A 20,784-nucleotide genomic window follows, 5' to 3' on the forward strand; every position below is an offset into this window, starting at 1 on the left:
AGGCTGAGAATGAAACACTTACACCCTCCCACTGCCCTGCTCATCCCTTGCCTGGCTTGCATAGCCACAGGTGTCTCTGGGTAATGAATCTCTCTGAAGACCTTTTCCTCTGGGGCTTGTCCAAGGACAGACACTGATAAGAGTGCCTGACATAGAGGAGGCAGACACCGGAAAGAACACTGCTAATGAGATCAGCCACCACCTTGGCCTCACATATGTCAGGATGACCAGCAGTCACAGCTGTGGCATCCTGTGGCTTTGGGATCCTGCCCCACTCTGAGAGGAGGACACTGGAGACCAGAGGCAGGGTGAACTGGCCCAGTAAGAGTCCTGGTATCTTTTGAGCATTATGCCTCACTCTGAGGCAGGTGCATCATCCATTTGTTGAACTCAAGGGGGGACTACATTGACACCTCTTGGTGCCTAGTGGAGGACCACACAGGTGCGTGAATGACTGGTGGTAAAGCTTCGTCCAACCACAGGGCTCCTGATGGCGTTCACTATGCCCCAGACTCATCAGACATTAGATATGCAGAGAGGGAAAGTGAGCGCAGAACTGAACCTAGGGGGATGGGCGAACATCCACCAAGACCAATTATCTTCCCAGTGACTGATGTGGCTTCAGATATGCAGGTTAAAATATCCAGAGGGACTAGGGATTCTTTCTCCATTCTCATTAATTCTGAAACTTGCCTGCCATGTGATCAAGGGATTTCTATCCTAACAAGAGACGATCAAAGCACATCAGCCAGAACCTGTCTGAAGGGAACCTCTACCACTAGAGTGAGACAGAGCAACAAGCACTCAGGGGTAAAGATAGATAAAGACGGCTTACTGTGAATGGTAGGGGCACGTGGGCCTCTGTCTCACTTCCTTTGTCACTTGATGATTCTTCTGTCTGCAGATAACAGCAAAGACGCACAATGATAAACAAAACTGATCTCCCTGAACTAGCCCCTCCAAACCAACTTCCAAACAAATGACTATTAACATGCAGAATAACAGTACCCCCTGGCACCAGGCTCCCAGCAGCCCAGCCCCAAGTGGGATGGGGTGTGGGTGCTGGGAGCAGGGATGAGGGAAAGGAGGGAAGCTTCACATCACACCCAACTACCCACGCCTTTCCAAGGAATAAATACAATCTGGAGAAGGCTGTTGCTGTGTGGATATGGAAGGGGTGGAGGGGAACCCGCGGTCTTCTCCAGCATCCTCGCTGGGCAGCAGAGGAGGGGGCCCTGTACCTTGTAGTTCAGAGGGCTGAAGTGCTTGAAGCATCCAAAGCAAGTGTAGGCCAGGCAGACCAGGATGGTGAGCAGCACAACCAGGAAGGCGAACAGGGTGGCAGGGGCCTTCAGACCTGGGGACAGAGATGCCAGCCTTGGAGAAGGGGTTGAGGGGCCACACCTGGTGCAGGAATTGTGTGTGAATTCTCCCTAACCCCACCCCACCCCACACTCCAGCAGGTAGAATGGTGTTCTCACACAGCCAGGAGCACACAGAGTGACCTGTGGAATGGTGACCATTATCCCTGGTCAGATTTCAGGCACTGGGAGGCCAAGTCAATGGCCATTTACAGTGTCCTTGCTGGGACAGTTCCCTCCAGTCTCTGGGAGAGACAACCCTGGGCTAGGTAGGATGGAGGCTCTCCCAGCCTGACTGTGGCAGAGTCACGTCTTCTTTTTCTTTTTCCTGAAAGGGTCCGTTTTCCCTCCAGCATGCCCCATCTCCTCTGTTTTATAAGTCATGAGGACCTGGAATCCTCCACAACACCCAAGCAATCCAGACCAGTTTTCCCATACCCTTGAGTTCAGTGCCACCAGAATTGATAAAGGGAATGTCTTCTCCCTAAGGAGGTCTGAGGCAACTGACCAGGCCTTCAGGAGGTTATACCCGAGCTTCAGCTAGCTCGGAGCCTGGGTTGTTAACACCACATTCTAATTGGATAACCAACCTACCCTCCCCCTGGGGCACCACATTCTGATTGGACACCAAGTTGATACCATTAAAGCAGCAAAGGATCTGATAGGCCTGTAGGGATGCAGGAATATGAGGCCAAGGGCTGGGCCCCCAGGTCAGAAAGGCCACTCACCCAGGCGCAGGAAGGAGAAGAAGAAGAGCCAGAAGAGGCAGAGGATGGGAGCAGCCAAGGCCTGGTTCACTGCAGCAAAGTGGATCCTCTTCTCCAGCTTGGCGGGAAGGTAGGCGAAGTAGAGGTTGTGTCGATCCACCATATGCTTGAGCAGAATGTAGATGAGGCCTGCAGAAGTGGGGCTGTGAGCTAGAGTCCCTGCTAGGCCCCAAGGGCATCTCTGCCCCTCTCCTCAGGATAGCAATTTTTGGCATGGAGAAGTGATCAGGCTGCTGATCTATGGCTTAAACCTGAAATTAGGCAAAATGTGCAACCTACCTGCTGGTTCTCTATTTCTCTCCTTTTCTGCATCTTTCCTCACTTTCTCCTGACCCCCAAAGAATGGCAATGTCTGTGATTCTGTCCCCATGGAACAATGAAATTCTAGAATCATCTTGGGAAAGGCTGTTTCACATGGAGATGCCTGGCCTCAATCTTCCTGGCCTCAGTCTTCCTGGCCTCAATCTTCCTGGCCCTCCCACACTGAACCCCCATACTTCAGCACCCCATGCCCTCCTGCATCCTCACAGTCTACAGATGCCCAAAGATCGCACTCCAAGGGGAGGACACAGAAGGTGGGTGATACCTTTCCTACCTGCCAAGTTCTGTTTTTTGTTTGTTTTGCAGTACTGGGCATAGAACCTAGGACACTGGACATGCTAGGCATGCATCCTGCTAATGAACTACACTCCCAATCCCTTTTGGCTAATTCTTTGACAGTAAGTAACATAGTGCAGTAATAACCAAAGTTCTCACTTTGGAGATAAGGTTGTAGCTCTGTGTAGAGCAGGTTCTTTGCATGCCCAAGGCCCTGGGTTCCATCCCCAGGGGAGTAAAAAAAAAAAAAAATCAACCAAGAATAATATGGTCTGCTAGCCAGAGAACCTCACACCGGGACAAGTATACTAAGGGATTTCATAGCTGGGAAGCCAGTGGAAGGCATTTATTTAAAGATAAAATGAAATTTGGTGTCCCATGTTGTTTCTTGGCAGCTTTTGGTTCTAGTGGCTATAAGAGGTCCATTGTGTCCGGGATCCACAATGTCCTGGTGATGACTTTCCCTGGGAGGCTTGGTGGAATCGGCTGCCCACGTACCCTGGAACGGGCTCCAGGGCCACTTACCAAATGGCACGATGATGGGGCAGGTGATGCTATAGGCCATGATGACAGTGAAGACGCACAGCATCCACGCATACATGGCTCCAAACTCATACTCGAAGGCCTGGTTCTGGGAGGAAGAGGTGGTAAGTAGCTCATGACACCGCTCAGTGCAGTCCAAGCGGGCCTACAAGCTGGGATGGGGGGACTTGGAAAATAGGAGACTTCTGGAAGTCTTTGCTATCCCTCCCCAAGCCTGATCCAGTTTCTCTGTGGTGCTGGGGATCAAACACAGGGCCTTGTACTTGCTAAGTAGAAGCTCTATCATGGAGCTCTATCCCCAGCCCAGGAATTAGTGGATTTTAGTTGTTTATATGTACGTATATGGGACCAAACTGGTTAAAATGTAAAAATCCTTGCCAGGCGTGGTAGTACACACTTGAAATCCCAGTGACTTGGGAGGCTGAGACAGGAGGATCACAAATTTGAGGCCAGCCTCATCAACTTAGGAAGACATTTCAAAATAAAAAGGTCTGGGGGTGTAGCTTGGTGGTAAAGCTCTCCCTACTCCCCACCCCAAATTTAAACCCTAGTACAAAAAGGAAAAAAAAATCCCAAAGTTTTCTCCTGTAGCTCATGAGTTAGAGTGGAATCTAAATGGTGACATTCCAGGTTCCAAAGCAGCTTTGGCCCTGGATGAGGTTTGAGAAGCCTTTGGCCCAGCACTTAGCACTAGTAGGTGGCCAGGTAAATCCAGGTCAGGGCTCTAGCAAGGGAGTCAGAGATGGGATGGTACCTGCTTGACATTCCGGCGGTCAGCGGCTGTTTTGGCCATGATCATGCGGAAGGTGTAGAGGATGAGGCCCGGCAGCCGCAGCAGCTCCATGCCGTTGCCGATGAAGGCTGAGGCAATGATGTAGTTCACAAAGAAGGCACCCTGGTCTGGCAGGAAGACGCACCTGGGGAACCCAGCGGGGTCTGTAAGCTGGCAGCCAGGGAGCCTCCTTCCCACCAGTGGGAGAGGCAGGAGCCCCTTGGAGGGCTTCAGCCTCGTTCTCTCATTCGGCATGTGTTTGTGGAGCACATCTATGTGCCAGGCGCGGAGACTGAAACTCAGCCTTCCACTCTGCTGTCCTTGCATTTACGTGCTGTCTGGGGGATACATACAAATGTCCAAATATACTGTATGCCGGGCAAGTGCTCCAGGGGACTCATGTCCACGATGTTAGCAGGGTGGTGAGAGGCCTCTCTAATGAGCCCACACTGTGCAGAGACGTGAAAGAACAAAACATGTAGATGCCTGAGCAGGGGGCGTTTCAGGCAAAGGAACCCCAGACAGCCCCACCTCCAAGGAGGTGTGTGCCTGGCATTTCCAAGGAACAGCACAAGGGTGGGGGACCACTGTCATCCTCCCAGCTGCGTGCTGGATGAGGGCAGTGCTGGGAGGAGGGAGATATGGTCATGGGATTCTGGATCTATCTTAGAGGTAGATAGACTGGGTGTGGTGTGGGAAAGAAAGAAGATAGGTGAACTCCAAGTTTTTTGCTGCAGAAACTAGAAAGACATTATGGAAGGGCGGGGAACTGTGGGAGGGCAGATTTGGAAATAAAAAGTCAAGCATTTGGTTTTGGGAAAATTAAAATCTGCCATGTCCAGCAGAGATCAGATGGAGTTGAGATAGGAATTGGGATTTGGATAGAAGAGTCTGCAGGTGCAGTGTAGAGTGATTAACGTGGGAGTGTCTGCTCTCTGAGTGTGTGTGCACGTGTGTGCTGAAAGCCACTCTGCCTCACCTCAGAGTTACATCCCCAGCAGCACTGAAGTCAGGGATGCACCTGAGGTCACCTAGAGGGGGACTATAGATAGAGAACCAAGTGTGAGCCCTCAGGTAGCTAATGTCTAGCTTAGGGAGATTTGAAGGATCTAGGAAGGTGCTGCCACTGGACAGGATTGCTGAGAGCAGAGGCCCAGAGCTGAGTGAAGATAGCGTTTCAAGGGAAGGGAGTTTCAATCAAATGTGTCAGATGTTGCTGATAAATCACAGAAGATGGGAACTAAGAGCTGGCTGTTGAATCTGGCAATCTGGAAGTCACTGTCAACCTAGACAAGAGCTGGGTGGGTACAGGCATGGCTGCCAGCTCTTGAATCATTGCTCTACCCAGGAAAACTCACTTAAAATAATTGGCCCCATCCTCACAGGTAGGGGCCAATGAAAACATACCCTTGGAAGAGTTAATCCCAGGCCTCTGGGCCTATATTTAGCCCCAAAGTACAATGCAATAGAGGCTGGGCTTAAATCTCAACTCTAATTAGCTGGGTAACCTTAAATGAGTTAACCAAAATCTCTGCATCTCAGTCTCTTCATCTGTAAAATGGAGATAATAACAATAGGTACCTCACAGCTTGTTACAAAGGTTAAATGAGAAAAAGATGTATAAAGGATTTAGCACAGCACTTTTGTGATTAACATTATTGTTCAGTGGGTGTGGTATAGGTCAACTATAAAACTAATAAAACACACATCAGCCATAAATTGAACCCCATTTTCCCAACAAAAATAATCCCCAGACCAGACAGTCTCTCCGGCTGCTGTGATTAATTACTATCCTCCTTCCCTGCTCCCTGGCACACAGAGACCCAGCAGTTCCTTTTCCCTGAGCGGCTCTGTGCTCAGTAAGTAAGAATCAAAGAATAGAAATGACTGTTGCTGAGTTTTGGCCTAAAAGATTAACCACATTTCTGCAAGGGGAGCACAAAGTGGGTCAGTTCCCCTGGTGTATACCAGGCACCTGTCAGGGGTACTTATAATGCCCCAGGCCCTGCCGTTGGGGGTAGCAAGATGCCTGACTACCACCCCAGCCCTTCCACTGTGGCCCCGGACTGAGGACCTGTGGACCTGGACCCAGGACGGTGGTTCCAGAACTCCATCTGTCTGATACTTACTCCAATCTGATAGAGGTCTCAGAGGAAGTTTTGTCAAAGAGCCACCGGAAGAAAAAATCCAGACTGAAACACAAATGAATCTCAGTTTATTTCTTTTCTTTTTTGTAGTGTTGGGGATGGAACCCAGAGTCGCACACATGCTCTGCAACTGAACCACTGGGCTACCCACCCCCAGCCCCTAAGAGTTTAGTTCTAACACTCCGTGTGACCATGATATATTTTCATCTTATTCCACTCTAAAAACAGGCCAGATCTTAAAATCTACCTTTGTTCTCTACAATGCCTCTTACTACAATGTGAGTCATTAGGGCTTTTTAAAAGTTTTTTTTGAAACTTCCCTCCCTCCTTAAGATAATCACAGCTCTGATTAGACCCTCCCTAAGAAGAAGTCCCTAATAAGTTCTGTGTGCAAACTTTTTTTTTTTTTAAAGGAAGATGATATTTTCAGGAGAATCAATTAACCAGTACAACTGGAACCCAAGTAAACAGCACAGGCTTAAAAGTTGTTAGGGAGTTGCATCTGCTCCAAAACTATTCACATCCTCCTTGGGGCAAGCCTTCCCAGAGGTGGCCCTAATTCTGAATTTAGGACAGGAGGCAGAGGTGTATACCTGGTGAGGCCCAGGGAGGGCAGAATCAGCACCATGAAGATCAAGAATATGTAGACCTTGGTCATCATGATCCGGTTTTCTCCTGACCTGCAGGAAGTCAGAGATGAGTATTTATGGTCCCCCAAAAGCTCCAGGTGCTCCCAACTAAGGCCCTGCTATGTGCCCACTGCCCTGGCTTGGAGTGTCAGAGACGTCCTTTTTAGTGGGGGGATGTTGAGGCTCCTGCACTCACTTGGTCCAGTGAGACTCCAGCAGCGTAGAGTAGTAGACAATGGATGGGAGCAGGGCCGAGAAGGACCAGAGGAGGAGTGTTGGGAAGAATTGGCTGACAATCGGGTTCTGGAAGACAAAGTCCATAGCAGAGAGACTTGGAGGGGCTCTGGGCCACAGGGGCTGACCTGAGGGCATGGTGGCTCAGTGGACTCTTGGGGCAGAGTCTTGGTCATCCTCCAGAATCAATGTTGTGCTGGGTACAGGGTAGACAGTTCTCAAATATTGATCAAATAAACAATGATAGCCCCTTATGATTCTATAGCTCTTTATAGCAAAGAAGGCAATTTCACACATAACAGAACTCCATTTATCTGATGGACAACGTCTCTGTTCCCTATAGAAAATGAATGGCTGATGCTAAGGAAGACCAAAGCTTAAGGCAGGGCCCTCTCCAGTTGGCCTTTCCACTCAGCTCCCACTGGTCCAACTGCAGTTTACCAGGACGCTGTGCTGTTTGATCCCAATCCTGTTATGCTGGTTATACTTGTTATTGTCATTATATGACTTGACTTATTATTTTCACTGATTAAATGGACATAAAAATAGGAAGAAATTCTCTTTGAATACTAAACTGGGGCTGAGAGTGTAGTTCAATGGCAGAGTATTTGCCATCACCCATGTGAGGCCCTGGTTTCCATCCCCAGCACCTTGAAAAACAAATAAACCAACCAATGAAAGAAAGGGAGAGGAAGAATGAACAAATGAACTAAGCTGGATATTTTGAAAAGATTTATAAAGGCAATTTCTTAAAAGTGCTGTTGAATTAGATAAGAGTAAATTAACTGTAAAAGACCAAGAGATATAAAATCTAGGAGGTTTTGTACTTGGAATGGCTTTGCAAGTATCTTTTAAGTCCTTGCTTTGCTTTATTTATCTATTTTTAGGTGCTGGGGTTAGAACCAGGTCCTTGCCCATGCTAAGTACTTGCTCTACCACTGAGCTTTGTCACCAGACTAAATTCTTACTGTATTTCAAAGAAACCCAAGCTGGAATCACAAATGATGAAATAAGAGTGCAATTTATGTAAAACAGACAAAGAAGAACCCAACCCAGCAAATCCATCTTCAAAAGAACAGATCTTGTCCCTATAAAAGATTACCAAAGGAAATAAGCATTTACCTGCTATAAATCTAAATCAAACTGCTGGATGTATACCTAGGTAGCCTTTTATCACATATCAGATAAGAGCTCCAACCACACACCAGCTCGCTGGATCATTATCACAACCTGAGCATTCTATGGCAGGTATTCCAACCCCAGCTCCTGGGTGAAACACTCAGGATCAGAATTCATTACCCAGGGACGATTAACCCAGTGGAATTGGAAAAAAGAAAAAAAAAAAAAAAGATCCAGGTAGATATTTTAGCAAAGTTAAGTATGGGAAAATTGTTTCTCAATAGATGTCTATTTAGAGGGTGTTCAGGCTGTTATTCTAATGATTCATCTTTGCTTTTTGTTTTGTTTTGTTTTTGAAACATGATCTCACTAAGTTGCTGAGACTGACCTCGAATTTGCAATCCTGCCTCAGCCTTCCAGGTTGCTGGGATTACAGCTGTGTGCCACCACATCTGGCCATCTAAGGTGGGGTTTTTTTTGTTGTTGTTTGTTTGTTTGCTTTTTGTTTTGGTATCAGAAATTGAACCCAGGGGTGCTTAACCATTGAGCCACATCCCCCCCTAAACTTAAATTTTTGTTTTTTATTTTGACACAGGGTCTTGCTATGTTGCTCAGACTGGCCTCAAACTTGTGAACCTCCTGCCTCAGCCTCCCAAGCCACTGGGATTACAGGAATGGGTCACTGTGCCCCAGCTAAGGTATTTTGAAAATCATTCATTAACTATATAGAATAAACTACTTTAAAATGAGATTATGAGAAACTAAAATATAAAGAAATCATCATCCATGATCCTGCCACCCAATCAACAAAGTGCTTTCCATTCTTTCCTGTCCCTTCTCCATAGTGTCTACTATTTACACGAATCACCGTATATTCCCTGGAAACATTGATTAGAGATAATTTGACATTCTGCTTTTATCATAAGTCCCTTCTCTGTGCCACAAAACCTTTATAATTTTTATTAGATGCTTAACATTCTATCAGGCTGAATATATCTCATTTAGCTCAAATGATCCCTCCTGTTGAGCATTTTTAGACTGGTTCCATTAACTTAATATATGTATCTACATAGACATATTAACTGTAAAAACACTGTAATAAACATGGTCATGCTTTTAAACCCCTGCTTGCAGGTTTAAAAGACATGAGCTGAGTAACTTGGCCTCCTGGTTCAGTCCCCCCAAACCCTTTGACCTTCATTCCTTCCCCACCCATGATTCCCTTCTCTTGCTGGCCCTCCTGGATGGGCCTCGCAGCACAGTCACTCACATTTAATGCATGGATGGGTTTGGTGACATTGAACTTGTCCATGGTGGACAGGATGATGGAGGGTGTGGTCAGGAAAAACAGCACTATGAAGAGGGTGAAGTTGATGCCCAGCCACTGGAGCCACCAGCGGAGGCCCTGGATGGAGAGGTTCTTCCTGCAGAGGGGGGGACACAGGGCCAAAGGCTTACCTCCCAGGCATAGGCCAACAGTGCCAGCAGTGCTTAGGTGGGTAAGAAGGTCAGATTTAGACATGCCAGGAGACCAGCCTGGGAGCTCTGGCTGAGTGCGTAGTACTTGGCCTTCAGGAGTAAAGTCAAGTTCTCTGCACTGGCCTTCAGCTACAAGAAGGCCGAGTTTCAGTTCCCCAGCTCAGACGGTAAAACACTATTTACTGCTGATGTGGCTCCTCGCCAGAGTCTGGGAACCAAAACCTACTAAAGAGATGTCACGAGCACCCAAACGGACCAAACAAAGCTCCAGCGTGACCTTTTTTCGACATCTGCAATGCCCTGTGACTCACAACACATTCTTCCCAATGGTACCATAGGTTGGGGTGCAAGGAGGTAACAGGCAGAGAAGAAGGGGCACAGGCACAGCTGGAGCCTGCTCTGGACCCTCATTTCCACCAAGAACAGTCCCACAAACCAATCCCAAGTTTGAACCAGTGAGCAAAACTGTCAGAGGCTAAACTTAAATTCAATGGAGACAGGTATCCAGAACCCTTCTGTACAGGTACCAGAGACCACTCTGGTCAGGCAGCCAGGCTGGGCCTCCATCCTCAGCATCCACTATACTTAAGTCTCCTCCATGGCTCTGGGGATAGCTTGGCTCACCAGCTGTGCAGTACGTGTAATGTGGTAGCCATAAGCTACATGTGTTAATGAGCACTTGAAATATGGTCTCAACTGAGAAGTGTTAGAAGCATAAAATATACAATAGCTTTCTAAGACTAAGCATGTAAAAGAGAATGTAAAGAAGTCTCAATTAAAAAATATAATTACATCTGCCAGAGTTAACCATTTTGGATATATTAGGAGAGATATATTATTAACTTGAAAATGGTTTCCTTTTTTAACAGACCTACTAGGAAATTTAAATTACATATAGAGTTCATATTATCTTTTTGCTGGACACTGTTTGAATGCTAGCGAGAAATAGTGGAGGCAAGAACTAGGTGTGGCCATCCCAGTTGGGCCACATAGAGTACATCATGGCACCTGGGCCCAGTGAATTACACGAGACATGTGTAGATCTCCACTGAATGTCAGGTCACACCTATGCCCTGGGTGACAGGATGGCCAGCAGGAGCCCAGGTCTCTCTTCCACCCCTTCCCTGGCCTGGGAGCTCACCAGCAGATGTCCTCTGGGTATGAGGCAAAGGTGACTGTCCAGTTGGAGATGCAGAGTTCTCTGCTGTAGGAAGATGGCTGGGGCTCACCTTTGCACCGAAGGCCCTGACACTTGCAGGCGTTGAAGTCTTTCAGGATGCTGCCAGGAAATGCAGAACCAGTCAGGGCCCAGCTCAGCTGAGGTACCACATACATCAAACAGTGCCAAGGAAAAGTGGGAGCCGCACGGCACAAGTCTTTGCTTTAACATTCTCTTATTGTAGTGAAAGAGGTGTCATGCTTGGCACACTATGTCTTTTTTAAGTTTTTTTTTTTTTAATCCTTACCCTGCAGCAAAGGATTACTGGTCCCATCTCATACACAAGGAAACAGGCTCACCAAGTTAGCCCGCTGTTTGCACTTCCCCGACACAAGGCTCCTCCGAGGGCCACTCCCTCCACCTGCCCATGAGGCTGGAGCTCTGACCCGATCCTGCTGCCAGCCCCAGGGATCATATCTTCCCTTCACCCCTAGCCTGACAGCATTAGGCCACATCACACACTGCCTGATCCTAAACTCTCTCCCAGGACACCCACCTGCACCCTCATCATTTCCACTCTTTCCCCCTTTGGCCTCCCATGTAGAACCCAACACCTCTTGACTCCTGTCTCCCTTCCTACTGGCCTCCTCCCACCCCTGGGTCTGAGGCAGGGACCCCAGTGAGTAACATCCAAGAGTCCATATCCAAGGTCATCATGCCAGAGTCAGTGAAGGCAGGGGAAGGGGCACTGGTGTGACCTCCTCCTTTCCTCATCCCACTCCCAACCTACACCCTGCTGTTCCCAAGGCAAGGTGACACCAAGGTCTCAGGTATAGGAGCACTTTATGAGTGTATAGCTCCAGGCTTCCCAAAGCTGTGAATACCATAGTATCCCCCATGGGGCCTCCCTCCCAGCTACACATTGGGCCTGTGTGCAGAAGCCTCTGCGATTCTAGAGCAGATGTCTGCAAGGAGGGAGCATCCACTCAGAATGCTAGACACAAAGCCAAAGGGAAGGATCCCTGGAGCAGCTGGTGAGAGCCTGGCAGTGGACCAGGCCACATCAGCCCAACAGGGGTCAGCTGAATCACCCCAGGCCAAGCCCTGTCAGCTGTCACACAAACATGGGTTGGGCTCCCTGAAGGAGGAATGGTAGGACGCTCTCTACCCAGAAGAGAAAGCAAGTTATCCAGATGGAGCCTGGGAGTCAGCTAAGAAAGGGCCCGGGATGGGCTCCTACTCACTAGGTGGCCATGGACTTCTCCTGGAAGGTGACAAAGGCCATCCCCAGGGGCTGATCCTGGACATGGCATTCCTCTGCCGAGATCCTCTCTATCAGCCTGTCCTTCAGGCGTGTGTAGTAAGAGATGGCATCCTCCTGCCAGAAGACACAACCCCTTGGGGTGATGCGGCCCTGGATAGGTGTCAGGGGCACCCCCACGTCAGTGCCCATGCTCCTGGCAGGGATGTGGGGCCCTCACCCGCTCACAGCCCTGCACTTCACAGCAGCAAAACTGGCCACAGGGCTTGGGGTTGATGAGGGTTGCCCGACCAGTCTTCATTTGCAGATTTGTGTAATAAGTCAGGCTCTTCTCTGTCTTCTTTCTGTAGAGATGAGAGTGGGGTTGGAGACAGGGCACAAGTTTCAGACTCACAGTTCTATGGACAGGGGTTGCTTGCACACAGTCTGTCACCAAGGCCCCATGCACACCATCTGTCACCAGGACAGAATGGGAGTTGAGTTTTGTGAACCACAAAAGGGAAAGACCACCCTTCTCCCTTCTCAGTGGAGGGATCCCAGGCTAGCAAGGAAGAAGTTGGACATTCAGGGGACAAGGGGTCAGAAAGCTCCAGGACAGGGGAACCAAGGCACACTCCAGCAACCCTCCCTTACCTCTCCTTGCACAGGTAGATGAGCTTGGCCACGTTGTAGCACAGCTGGACATCCACCACCTCGCACGTGGGATATGCATCCCTGTGGCCAGGGCAGGCCAAGGCAAAGGACAGTCATTAGAAGAGTGACCAGATCAGGAAGGACAAATTGCCCCCAATCACCAATGGAAAGAATGGTAAAGGCTGCTAGTTTCTGTGCCAGCAGAGACCTCTTTTCTATTTGTCTTTTATTCCCCCAAAGGGGAAAATTTTTGAAATCTGAAATTTTGAAGTTTGAAAAAAATGTTGTTGTTTTTTTCTTTTGGTGATGCTGGGCTAGAACCCAAGGCCTTGCAAATATGCTAAGAAAGCATTCTACCCCTGACCTTCATCCCCAGCCCTTTATATTTTGGGAGATAGAATCTCAAAAAATTGCCCAGGTTGGCCTTAAATTTGTGTTCCTCCTGCCTCAGCCTCCCAAGTAGCTGGGATGACAGGTGTGCACTACCACATCTGGCCAGAGAGACATTTTTTTTTTAATATCCTGAAGGTAACTGTCTTAAAACTGACAAGTTCATATCTACTTGGCTTTCAATCAGCAGGTACTTCTCATGGGGAAATTTGAATACATCAGGGCTGGGGTGTGGCTCAGTGGTGGAACTTGCCCTGGGTTCCATCCCCACCACCAAACAAACAACCAAACAAATCCCACATCTATTATTCCTTCTACCTATCCAAAGGAAGAGATTTATCATTTGTCCTAGGGTAATATTTATCCTGGGCTATCATTGAAATCCTAGTCAGTTCATAAACTTTGTGAAGGTCAGAGACCTTCAGCAGGTCTAATAAAAGCAAAACATTCCAAACAATCAAGTGTCTACACAAATATCAACAATTAGCAGGGGCTGGGGATGTGGCTCAAGTGGTAGTGTGCTCGCGAGGCGCTGGGTTCGATCCTCAGCACCACATAAAAATAAAATAAAGATGTTGTGTCCATCGAAAACTAAAAAAATATATAAAAAAAAACAATCAGAAAAATATGTACTCAATTATTATTGGCCAGGTACTATTATATATGTTAATATATGTAATCCTCATCATAACCTGTGAGTTTTTGACATTATTTTATTTTTTGGCAGTACAGGGGATCCAACCTAGGGCCTCGCACATGCTAGGCTAGCACTCTACCACTGAACTGCATCCTCATCCTTTGTCCCCATTTTACAAATGTGTAAACTGAAACCCACAGATTCTAAGTGGCTTTGCCCAAGGTCACATAACTTGTGAGTGGTTGATGTCCATTGCCACCACACAATGTCATCTCACCATACACACAATTGTACTCTTGGGGACATCAAGACCATGTCAATCTCCACCCACTACTCTTCTAAGTAGTGGCAAAAAAAAAAAAAAAATCCTGATAAGCTTACATACTAGTGAGAGGACAGCCCATAGATGTGGAAATTATTCAACTAATCAATAGGACTATTTCAGGTCCCAATAAGAGCTTCAAGGAAGAGATGCCCCATTTAAGTATCTCTGCTACAAGGGAAATTCACACATGGATTGCAATAGCATTCACTAAAATAGGAAAAAGTGTGAGTCATACAATGTTTGCTTGGGAATGAGGGGACCTTTCTTTTCTTCTTTCAGTGTGTACATGAAGTGGAACTGCTATTTCCAAAAGCTGCCTCGCAGGCAATTTGGGGGAATTGTTTCAAGGAATAGAGAAAAATGATTGTGGTGTTGAGAGTTTATATGAAGTGATTATTTCTAAAATACTTGCAGTTTCTGAAAAAACATTAAATATTCATTCAATAAATTGGAAATATTCCTTTCACAATTCTGTTTATAGTAATAATTTGCTTAGCAAGTGCTTTCTTCATAAAAAGCACAAAGTTAAACTGTAGCCCACTTTTAGTGCATGCTATAAATTAGTGACTGCTGAATTGATAGGAAAGACCTCAGTAAGGGAGCTTGACCTTCAAGTCCTCCAGCCCTGAGCCTTGGGGGCCTGTTGCGCCACCCCACCCCCTTGCCAGTTGTTCCCTTGGAGGCTCTGGGGCTTTTTCCTGCCTTCAGCTATACAGATCCTCCTGCCTCCACCCACAGGAATTGCACCTGAGGGTCAGCCGGGTCTGTTGGAAAGGAGGTTTTACAAGGAAAGCCAGAGCTGGGCAGAGTGTTCCAGCAGAGTGCTCCTTCTGAGTGAATAGATAAGCCAGCAAATGCAGGCACCTGAGATCCTTCTGCCACAGACTGTAGTTCGTGGTTGGCAGAAAAGCTCAGCTTACATATCTCTTACTTGGCAAAGTAGACACTCAGACTCCAGGGTGAACAATTTTCTTTTCCCACATACTCTCAAGATGTTTCTTTGCATCTGTGCCCTGGTCCACACTCTGGACACTATAATCACTGTGGGGCAGCCATGGTTGCTTGCAGAGAATGGGCCACCCCACCCCATCCCTTGCATAGCACAAACAGAGCCAGCACACAGCAGCCATTCAATACCTTTGTGGCAGTGCCAGTCCTTCTCGGATCTCACCTGCATACCCAAGTGAAAGATGTAAGGTGCTCACCTAAGGTACCTGCCTGAGGGTACTATGCTAGGACTATCCTCTGGGACTATCCCAGAGCTTCCCAGCCTTGGTTTAGGAAGCCCTGGGATACAGAGAACAGAGCACCTAGACCAGTCCTAGGTTGATGACCATCCAGTCTTTTCAGAACTACACCAATCAAGGCCTCTGCTTGACTCCAGAATGCTCCCTGACAACTTCTCAACATCCTAAGCTGTCCCCTGGAGGGACTCAGCTCCCCTTCTGTGTCCCTCAGCCCTGCTTACCGGAAGTGGCTCTCCACTGTCTCTTTTTGGGTATCTCTGGAGAGTCCTGTGATGAATAAGGTCCTTCTCACCTGCCAGAAAAACATGACAGGAAGAAAAGTCACTGAGGCAAGCCGGGTTCTGAGTGGGCCCAGGTTTGTGCCCCATTCAAGCCTCCTGAAAGAAAACAATAGAAAATTAGTCAGCTTGGGTTTCCTCTTCTCATGGCCTTGGCAAGCCCTGGAGCATGTTATTTACACAGCATCCCCTTCTGGGATACAGAAGAATCCATTTCCAAAGCAACTCTCTGAGCCTCCTTTGCAGGGCAGGAGACTGAGAAAGAACCCAGAGAAGATTGTGATTCAAATGGGTCACACAGAATACAGAGGAAGACCCAGGCCTGGGACCAAGTCACAGAAAGAAGGACTGCCTCAACCTAAACTGTTTTTCTTTTTCCTGTTTCTGGTTGGTTTTTGCACTTGAACCAGAGCCTTGTGCATGCTAGCCAATCACTGTACCACTAAGCTACACCCCTAGTCCCTCAAACTAAACTTCTTTACTCAACGTCAGAAAGTACAAGTCCAAACCCCAAAGATCAAAGAACGAGTTAGCAAGGGTGTGGATGGAGCAGGGAATTCAATCAGGTCCATGCTGGAAGGGGAACACCACACAGCTCAGCATGTAAGACAAAAATAGCCAGACATTGACTCTCTCTTGGCCCATTCTATTCTACTTTACAGAGTGTTACTTCTCACTTTCATTTTCAATAAATCTATGCTTTGCCGGTTTAAAAAAAAAAAAAAAAGAATGATTTGGGGCAAAATAGCCAAATCTTTTATTTTATTTATTTATTTATTTATTTATTTATTTTGGTACCAGGGATTGAACTCAGAGTCACTCAACCCCTGGACGACGTCCCCAGCCCTATTTTGCATTTTATTTAGAGAGAAGGTCTCCCTGAGTTGCTTAGAGCCTCGCCATTGCTGAGGCTGGCTTTGAACTTGCAATCCTCCTGCCTCAGCCTCCCAAGCTGCTGGGGATTACAGGCGTGCACCATCTTGTTTAGCAAAATATCCAAATCTTAAAACAATCCACAGGAAATTAAAACAACAACAACAACAAAAAGATAATGTAAGTGAGAGTATGATTATCCAGGCAGATTCTAGAGGCTCCTCCCTGAGCTCATTGCTGTCATGGTCCAATGGCTCAACTGGGAGGCTGTTCCCCTCTGGCTCCCACCCACACCCCTCCTCACACATGTCCCAGACCCCCTGCCTCACTTACCAGGCTCTCTTCTTTGTACTTGATGGACTGGGTGTGGTGCCGCATGAAGCCAACGGTGAGGATGAGGTAAATGACAGCAAAGATGGTGTGCAGCCAAAGAAGGTCATTGCTAAGGGGGACACCACCTACCATCAGGGCTGTGCTCCCAGGCAACAGGGTTGGGGGCATGGGCTGAGGCCAGGTGACCCTCAGTGGGCATCATGCTGAGTGCCAATGGTTTCATCACAAGAGAGCATCCAACAGAGGCCATGTAGCCAATGCCCCTTCACCCTTATAAATACTTCAGAGAGGTCCCTGTCCCTATCCTGAAAAATGAACTCTAGATCCACGGGACCCTCTGTGATTCCTAAACCCCCTGCAAACAGCAGCTGCCTGCGTCGTGTTCACACCCCCAGCTTCAAGAGGCTTCCAGACATAGCCTGCTGCTCTGGACTCCCTCCAGCCTACCCTGGCTCCTCCCCGGTTTCACCCATCAGCACCCCCATACCAACCGGTCCATACTTACCCAGTCTGCAGGTTTGCAATTGTTGTTCTTCCAAAGCTATAAGGATCTTTGTCTGTGGAGAAGCACAGATAATTTTTTCCGGTTCACACTGGGGAAGCAGGAAGGGCATAACCAGCCTTGGTTTGGAGCAAGGACACCTGGACCAGTCCTAGGATGATGTCCATCTAGTCTTTTCAGAGCTACCCCAACCAAGGCCTGACTCCAGAATGCTCCCTGACAACTTCTCAATCTAATGTGCAGGTAAAGCCAGAATTTTAATTCATCTTGTTTTGAGATTTACAAAAACAGAAATACTTTGAGAAAATTAGAAACATCCTAAGCTGTCACCAAAACTGAGATTGGGAATTGCTGGTGTTATAGGTGGATTCGTGATGGCATCTTGGAAGCTGGGGAGATGTGATTCCACACTGATTTTGACTAAGCATCTTCCAGATCCTCAACTGTGGCCTCCTGATTTGGGTGAGGGCAGGAAAGTATAAAACACTTTCTAAAATTCCCTGATCTGATTCCATAAATGTTTGGGTCTTTTTTTCCTTCTTTTTAGATAGATCCAGAAACTGATATTAAGGGGGTCTCAGTTTTTAACCCACATTTGGAGCAGATTCTCCTCTAGATCTTTAGTTATATGGAAAAATTTTCAAAAGTCACCTCAAGGCTGTCTCACATCTGAACAGAGTCCTGACTCCTGGGCCTGGACTATCACAATGAACCCTTTCCCCAGGGCCACTCCTCTGCACCATCCCAACACAGACGAGGATGAGAAGAGGTGTTACCTAGCAAGTCTCCTGAGAGGTTGACAGGCAGGATGACACACAGGGACAAGAAGCTGACCACCACCAGCAGGAAGATGATGTGCCTCTGGAAAGACAGGTAGTGGATGGCATCCTCCCCACACCACTCCAGGATCTGGTCATCACTGGCCAAGACACACAAGGAATCTTAATAAGTAGTGATAACAGCTGGGCCCCGGCATGGATTGGCTTATCTAATCCTTATGACAATCCTGTGAGATACTCTGCTATTATTCCTCCTTTTTTTTTTTAATATAGGTGAATACAAAGGTACAGAAAATTGCATAGCTTTCAGGCCTACACAGTTTGTAACAGTAGAACTACGTCATAATTTTCAGGACCTACTCTCTTACTAGTGGGACAAAGGTACTGCTGCTGCCCCACTTCATAGTGCCAGAAACATCTGTGTTTGCAAGTGTGAGGTATGTAGAACATACAGACCCTTTCTGCTGCTGGAGGTCACATTTGGATTTGGAGTGTGCCCAGGCCCATGGTCCCACCCTTTCTCCTGTCTCCCCTGTGACAGAGAAGGTGAGCCAATGTTCATCCAACTGCACCTGCCACCTCCCTGTGTCCCTGGCCATGGCCCCAGAGACAGGGAGGTGGTAGTCTGCTCCACCATTTTCCACCCTCTGAAGTGCCGCATTAAGAAGTTCTGGGTCAGCTGGGAAACTGGAAAATTCTAGGCTCAGACAGCCAGAATTCCTTGCTGCAGAGGGAAAGGGGGCAGGTGCTCCACTTGTTCTCACTCTCCTGACAGGAAGGGATCCCAAGACCCTCCCTTCCAGAAGGCCTGGAAAGCAATGCACTGGAAGAGCTCAGAGAAGCAAGTATAGCATAAAAGAACCAGTCTGAAAGGTGTCAGTGTGGGCTTTGCCGTCAGAAATCCAGTTCAAGCTAGGCGAAGTGGTGCACGCCTGTAATCCCAGTGGCTTAAAGGCTGAGGCAGGAGGATCGCAAGTTCAAAGCCAGCCTCAGCAACCACCCAGGCACTAAGCAACTCATTGAGACCCTGTCTCTAAATAAAATGCAAAATAGGGCTAGGGTTGTGGCTCAGTGGTTCAGTGACTCCCAGTTCAATTCTCCGTACAAAAAAAAAAAAAAAATCCAGTTCAGCCACCTCTGTCTGAGAGCAGATCCTACGGCCTACCTGAACCTCCGCCCAGAACAGGAAACTGTCCACTACCTACTTCATCAGCCTAGTAAGATTCAAAAAGACAGTGATCACCAAATGCTGCAACTGAGCACCAGAGGATACTTAGAAATATGCATGTGAATGTGACTTCTGCTTCCTCTCCATCTCCAGGACAAAGCTTGGCAATGATTACATGCTCTCACTTCTAAATAAGCCACCCCTCCTCTATATTTTAACATCACTGAAATGGGGTGTGCCCTACAGTTATAGTTGATGGTAGCTTAAATGGCAGCATTTTCTTGCTTTTAGTGTTATGCAGAATAATATATAGCTTCCAATGATGGCTTCTTAGACTCAAGTGGCAGAGCAAAGATTTCTCCAGCCCCTGTAATCCCAGCTCCTTTTCCATGAGAGGTGATAAACCAGTTCTTGATCACCAAGAACCTCTCTTTAGATTTCTCTCCATGGGCTCCAAGTTTTTTAAAACAGAAAACTTTTAAACAAATGAGCCAAATGTATTTTACTTCTCCACTTTTCACTCATTCAAAAATATGTACACCTGCCTAACAAAGCTTTTACCCACATCTAGACAATGTTAAATATTAAGTAGAATAATTCCTGCTTAAGGGGAAAAAAAATAACGTTAGCTATGTAGCAACATGAAAGAAAAGGACATCATAGAATTGATGAAATATAGTGGCTGCAGAGCATTGAGTAAGTTCCTCTCTCTGGGCTTTCGATATGACACAGGTCTAGCCCAATTCAAATGGACTAACACATGAGAGATAAATTGTTGACTTTGGTGGGAGTTGTTCCCAGAGAAACTGGCAGGAGACAGAGCCATGTGATGCCAGTGAACTCTGGCCTGCATCAGGAGGAGAGGTGGTTTATTTAGAATATTTTGAAATTCCATGGATTATTCTGGGGGGGAAAAAAAAAAAGTTCATCGCTACTTTAAGAAACCTTGGGGAGGCTGGGGTTGTGACTCAGTAGTAGAGTGCTCGCCTAGCATGCATGAGACACTGGATTTGCTGCTTAGCACCACATAAAAATAAAATAAAGATATTGTGTTCACCTAAAACTAAAATAAATAAAGAAATAAATTTTGGGGTCCAACTGCAGTTTGGAAACCCTGAACGGTGTACCTCCAACAGAACTGTATACTACAGGCCTCCCTGTGACCCTGATTCAGGAGCCTCAAGGGCCACCTTTATTTTTAGTCCCCACATATTGCTTTGGACCTGAACTGAAAAGTATCTAAGAGATCACCTCTCAGGATCAAGCATTTTGGCTTTTTCCTCCTGATTGATCAAACACCTGAACAAAGAAGCCCAAACAAAGCCACCTGCCCCCAGCAGCTGCCCTCTAGTGTACTCACTGCAGGCGGAAGATCGCAGTCAGCCAGGGGCAGCATCCCTGGAAACAGAGAGAACAGGGATTGGCATCCAACATCTGTGTCTTGGGGGAGGTAGATGTAATCATTATCCTTGAGATTATGTTCTTTGCAAGATGTTCCCCATGCCTGGAATTCTTGCTGAAGTCTATCAAATTTTGACAATTAGTGTTATC

The 20,784-nt window shown here is 47.2% G+C and overlaps 1 protein-coding gene and 1 long non-coding RNA gene across 2 annotated transcripts in view; one reads left to right on the plus strand and one right to left on the minus strand.

Annotated features, from left to right (window-relative positions):
- The window catches only part of Tmem63a (transmembrane protein 63A), a 38,117-nt gene that overhangs the window by 2,097 nt on the left and 15,236 nt on the right, over positions 1-20,784 (minus strand). Inside the window, exons 5-22 of the mRNA XM_005326530.5 lie at positions 20,594-20,631; positions 18,063-18,205; positions 17,290-17,341; positions 16,785-16,893; positions 15,522-15,592; positions 12,702-12,782; positions 12,289-12,412; positions 12,052-12,185; positions 10,790-10,927; positions 9,440-9,593; positions 7,013-7,119; positions 6,781-6,867; positions 6,170-6,232; positions 4,023-4,185; positions 3,251-3,356; positions 2,090-2,257; positions 1,242-1,357; positions 836-898 (exon numbers count right to left, since the gene is read on the minus strand). Coding sequence (XP_005326587.1) covers positions 836-898; positions 1,242-1,357; positions 2,090-2,257; positions 3,251-3,356; positions 4,023-4,185; positions 6,170-6,232; positions 6,781-6,867; positions 7,013-7,119; positions 9,440-9,593; positions 10,790-10,927; positions 12,052-12,185; positions 12,289-12,412; positions 12,702-12,782; positions 15,522-15,592; positions 16,785-16,893; positions 17,290-17,341; positions 18,063-18,205; positions 20,594-20,631 — 1,917 coding nt within the window. The remainder of the gene's footprint in view (positions 1-835; positions 899-1,241; positions 1,358-2,089; positions 2,258-3,250; positions 3,357-4,022; positions 4,186-6,169; positions 6,233-6,780; positions 6,868-7,012; positions 7,120-9,439; positions 9,594-10,789; positions 10,928-12,051; positions 12,186-12,288; positions 12,413-12,701; positions 12,783-15,521; positions 15,593-16,784; positions 16,894-17,289; positions 17,342-18,062; positions 18,206-20,593; positions 20,632-20,784) is intronic.
- On the plus strand, positions 8,491-14,522 carry LOC144367250 (uncharacterized). The gene is made up of 3 exons (XR_013426580.1): positions 8,491-8,634; positions 8,765-8,867; positions 14,333-14,522. It is a non-coding gene; the product is annotated as an uncharacterized LOC144367250 (long non-coding RNA).

This window comes from Ictidomys tridecemlineatus, chromosome 10 (genome assembly GCF_052094955.1).
Source record: "Ictidomys tridecemlineatus isolate mIctTri1 chromosome 10, mIctTri1.hap1, whole genome shotgun sequence".
NCBI lineage: Eukaryota > Metazoa > Chordata > Mammalia > Rodentia > Sciuridae > Ictidomys > Ictidomys tridecemlineatus.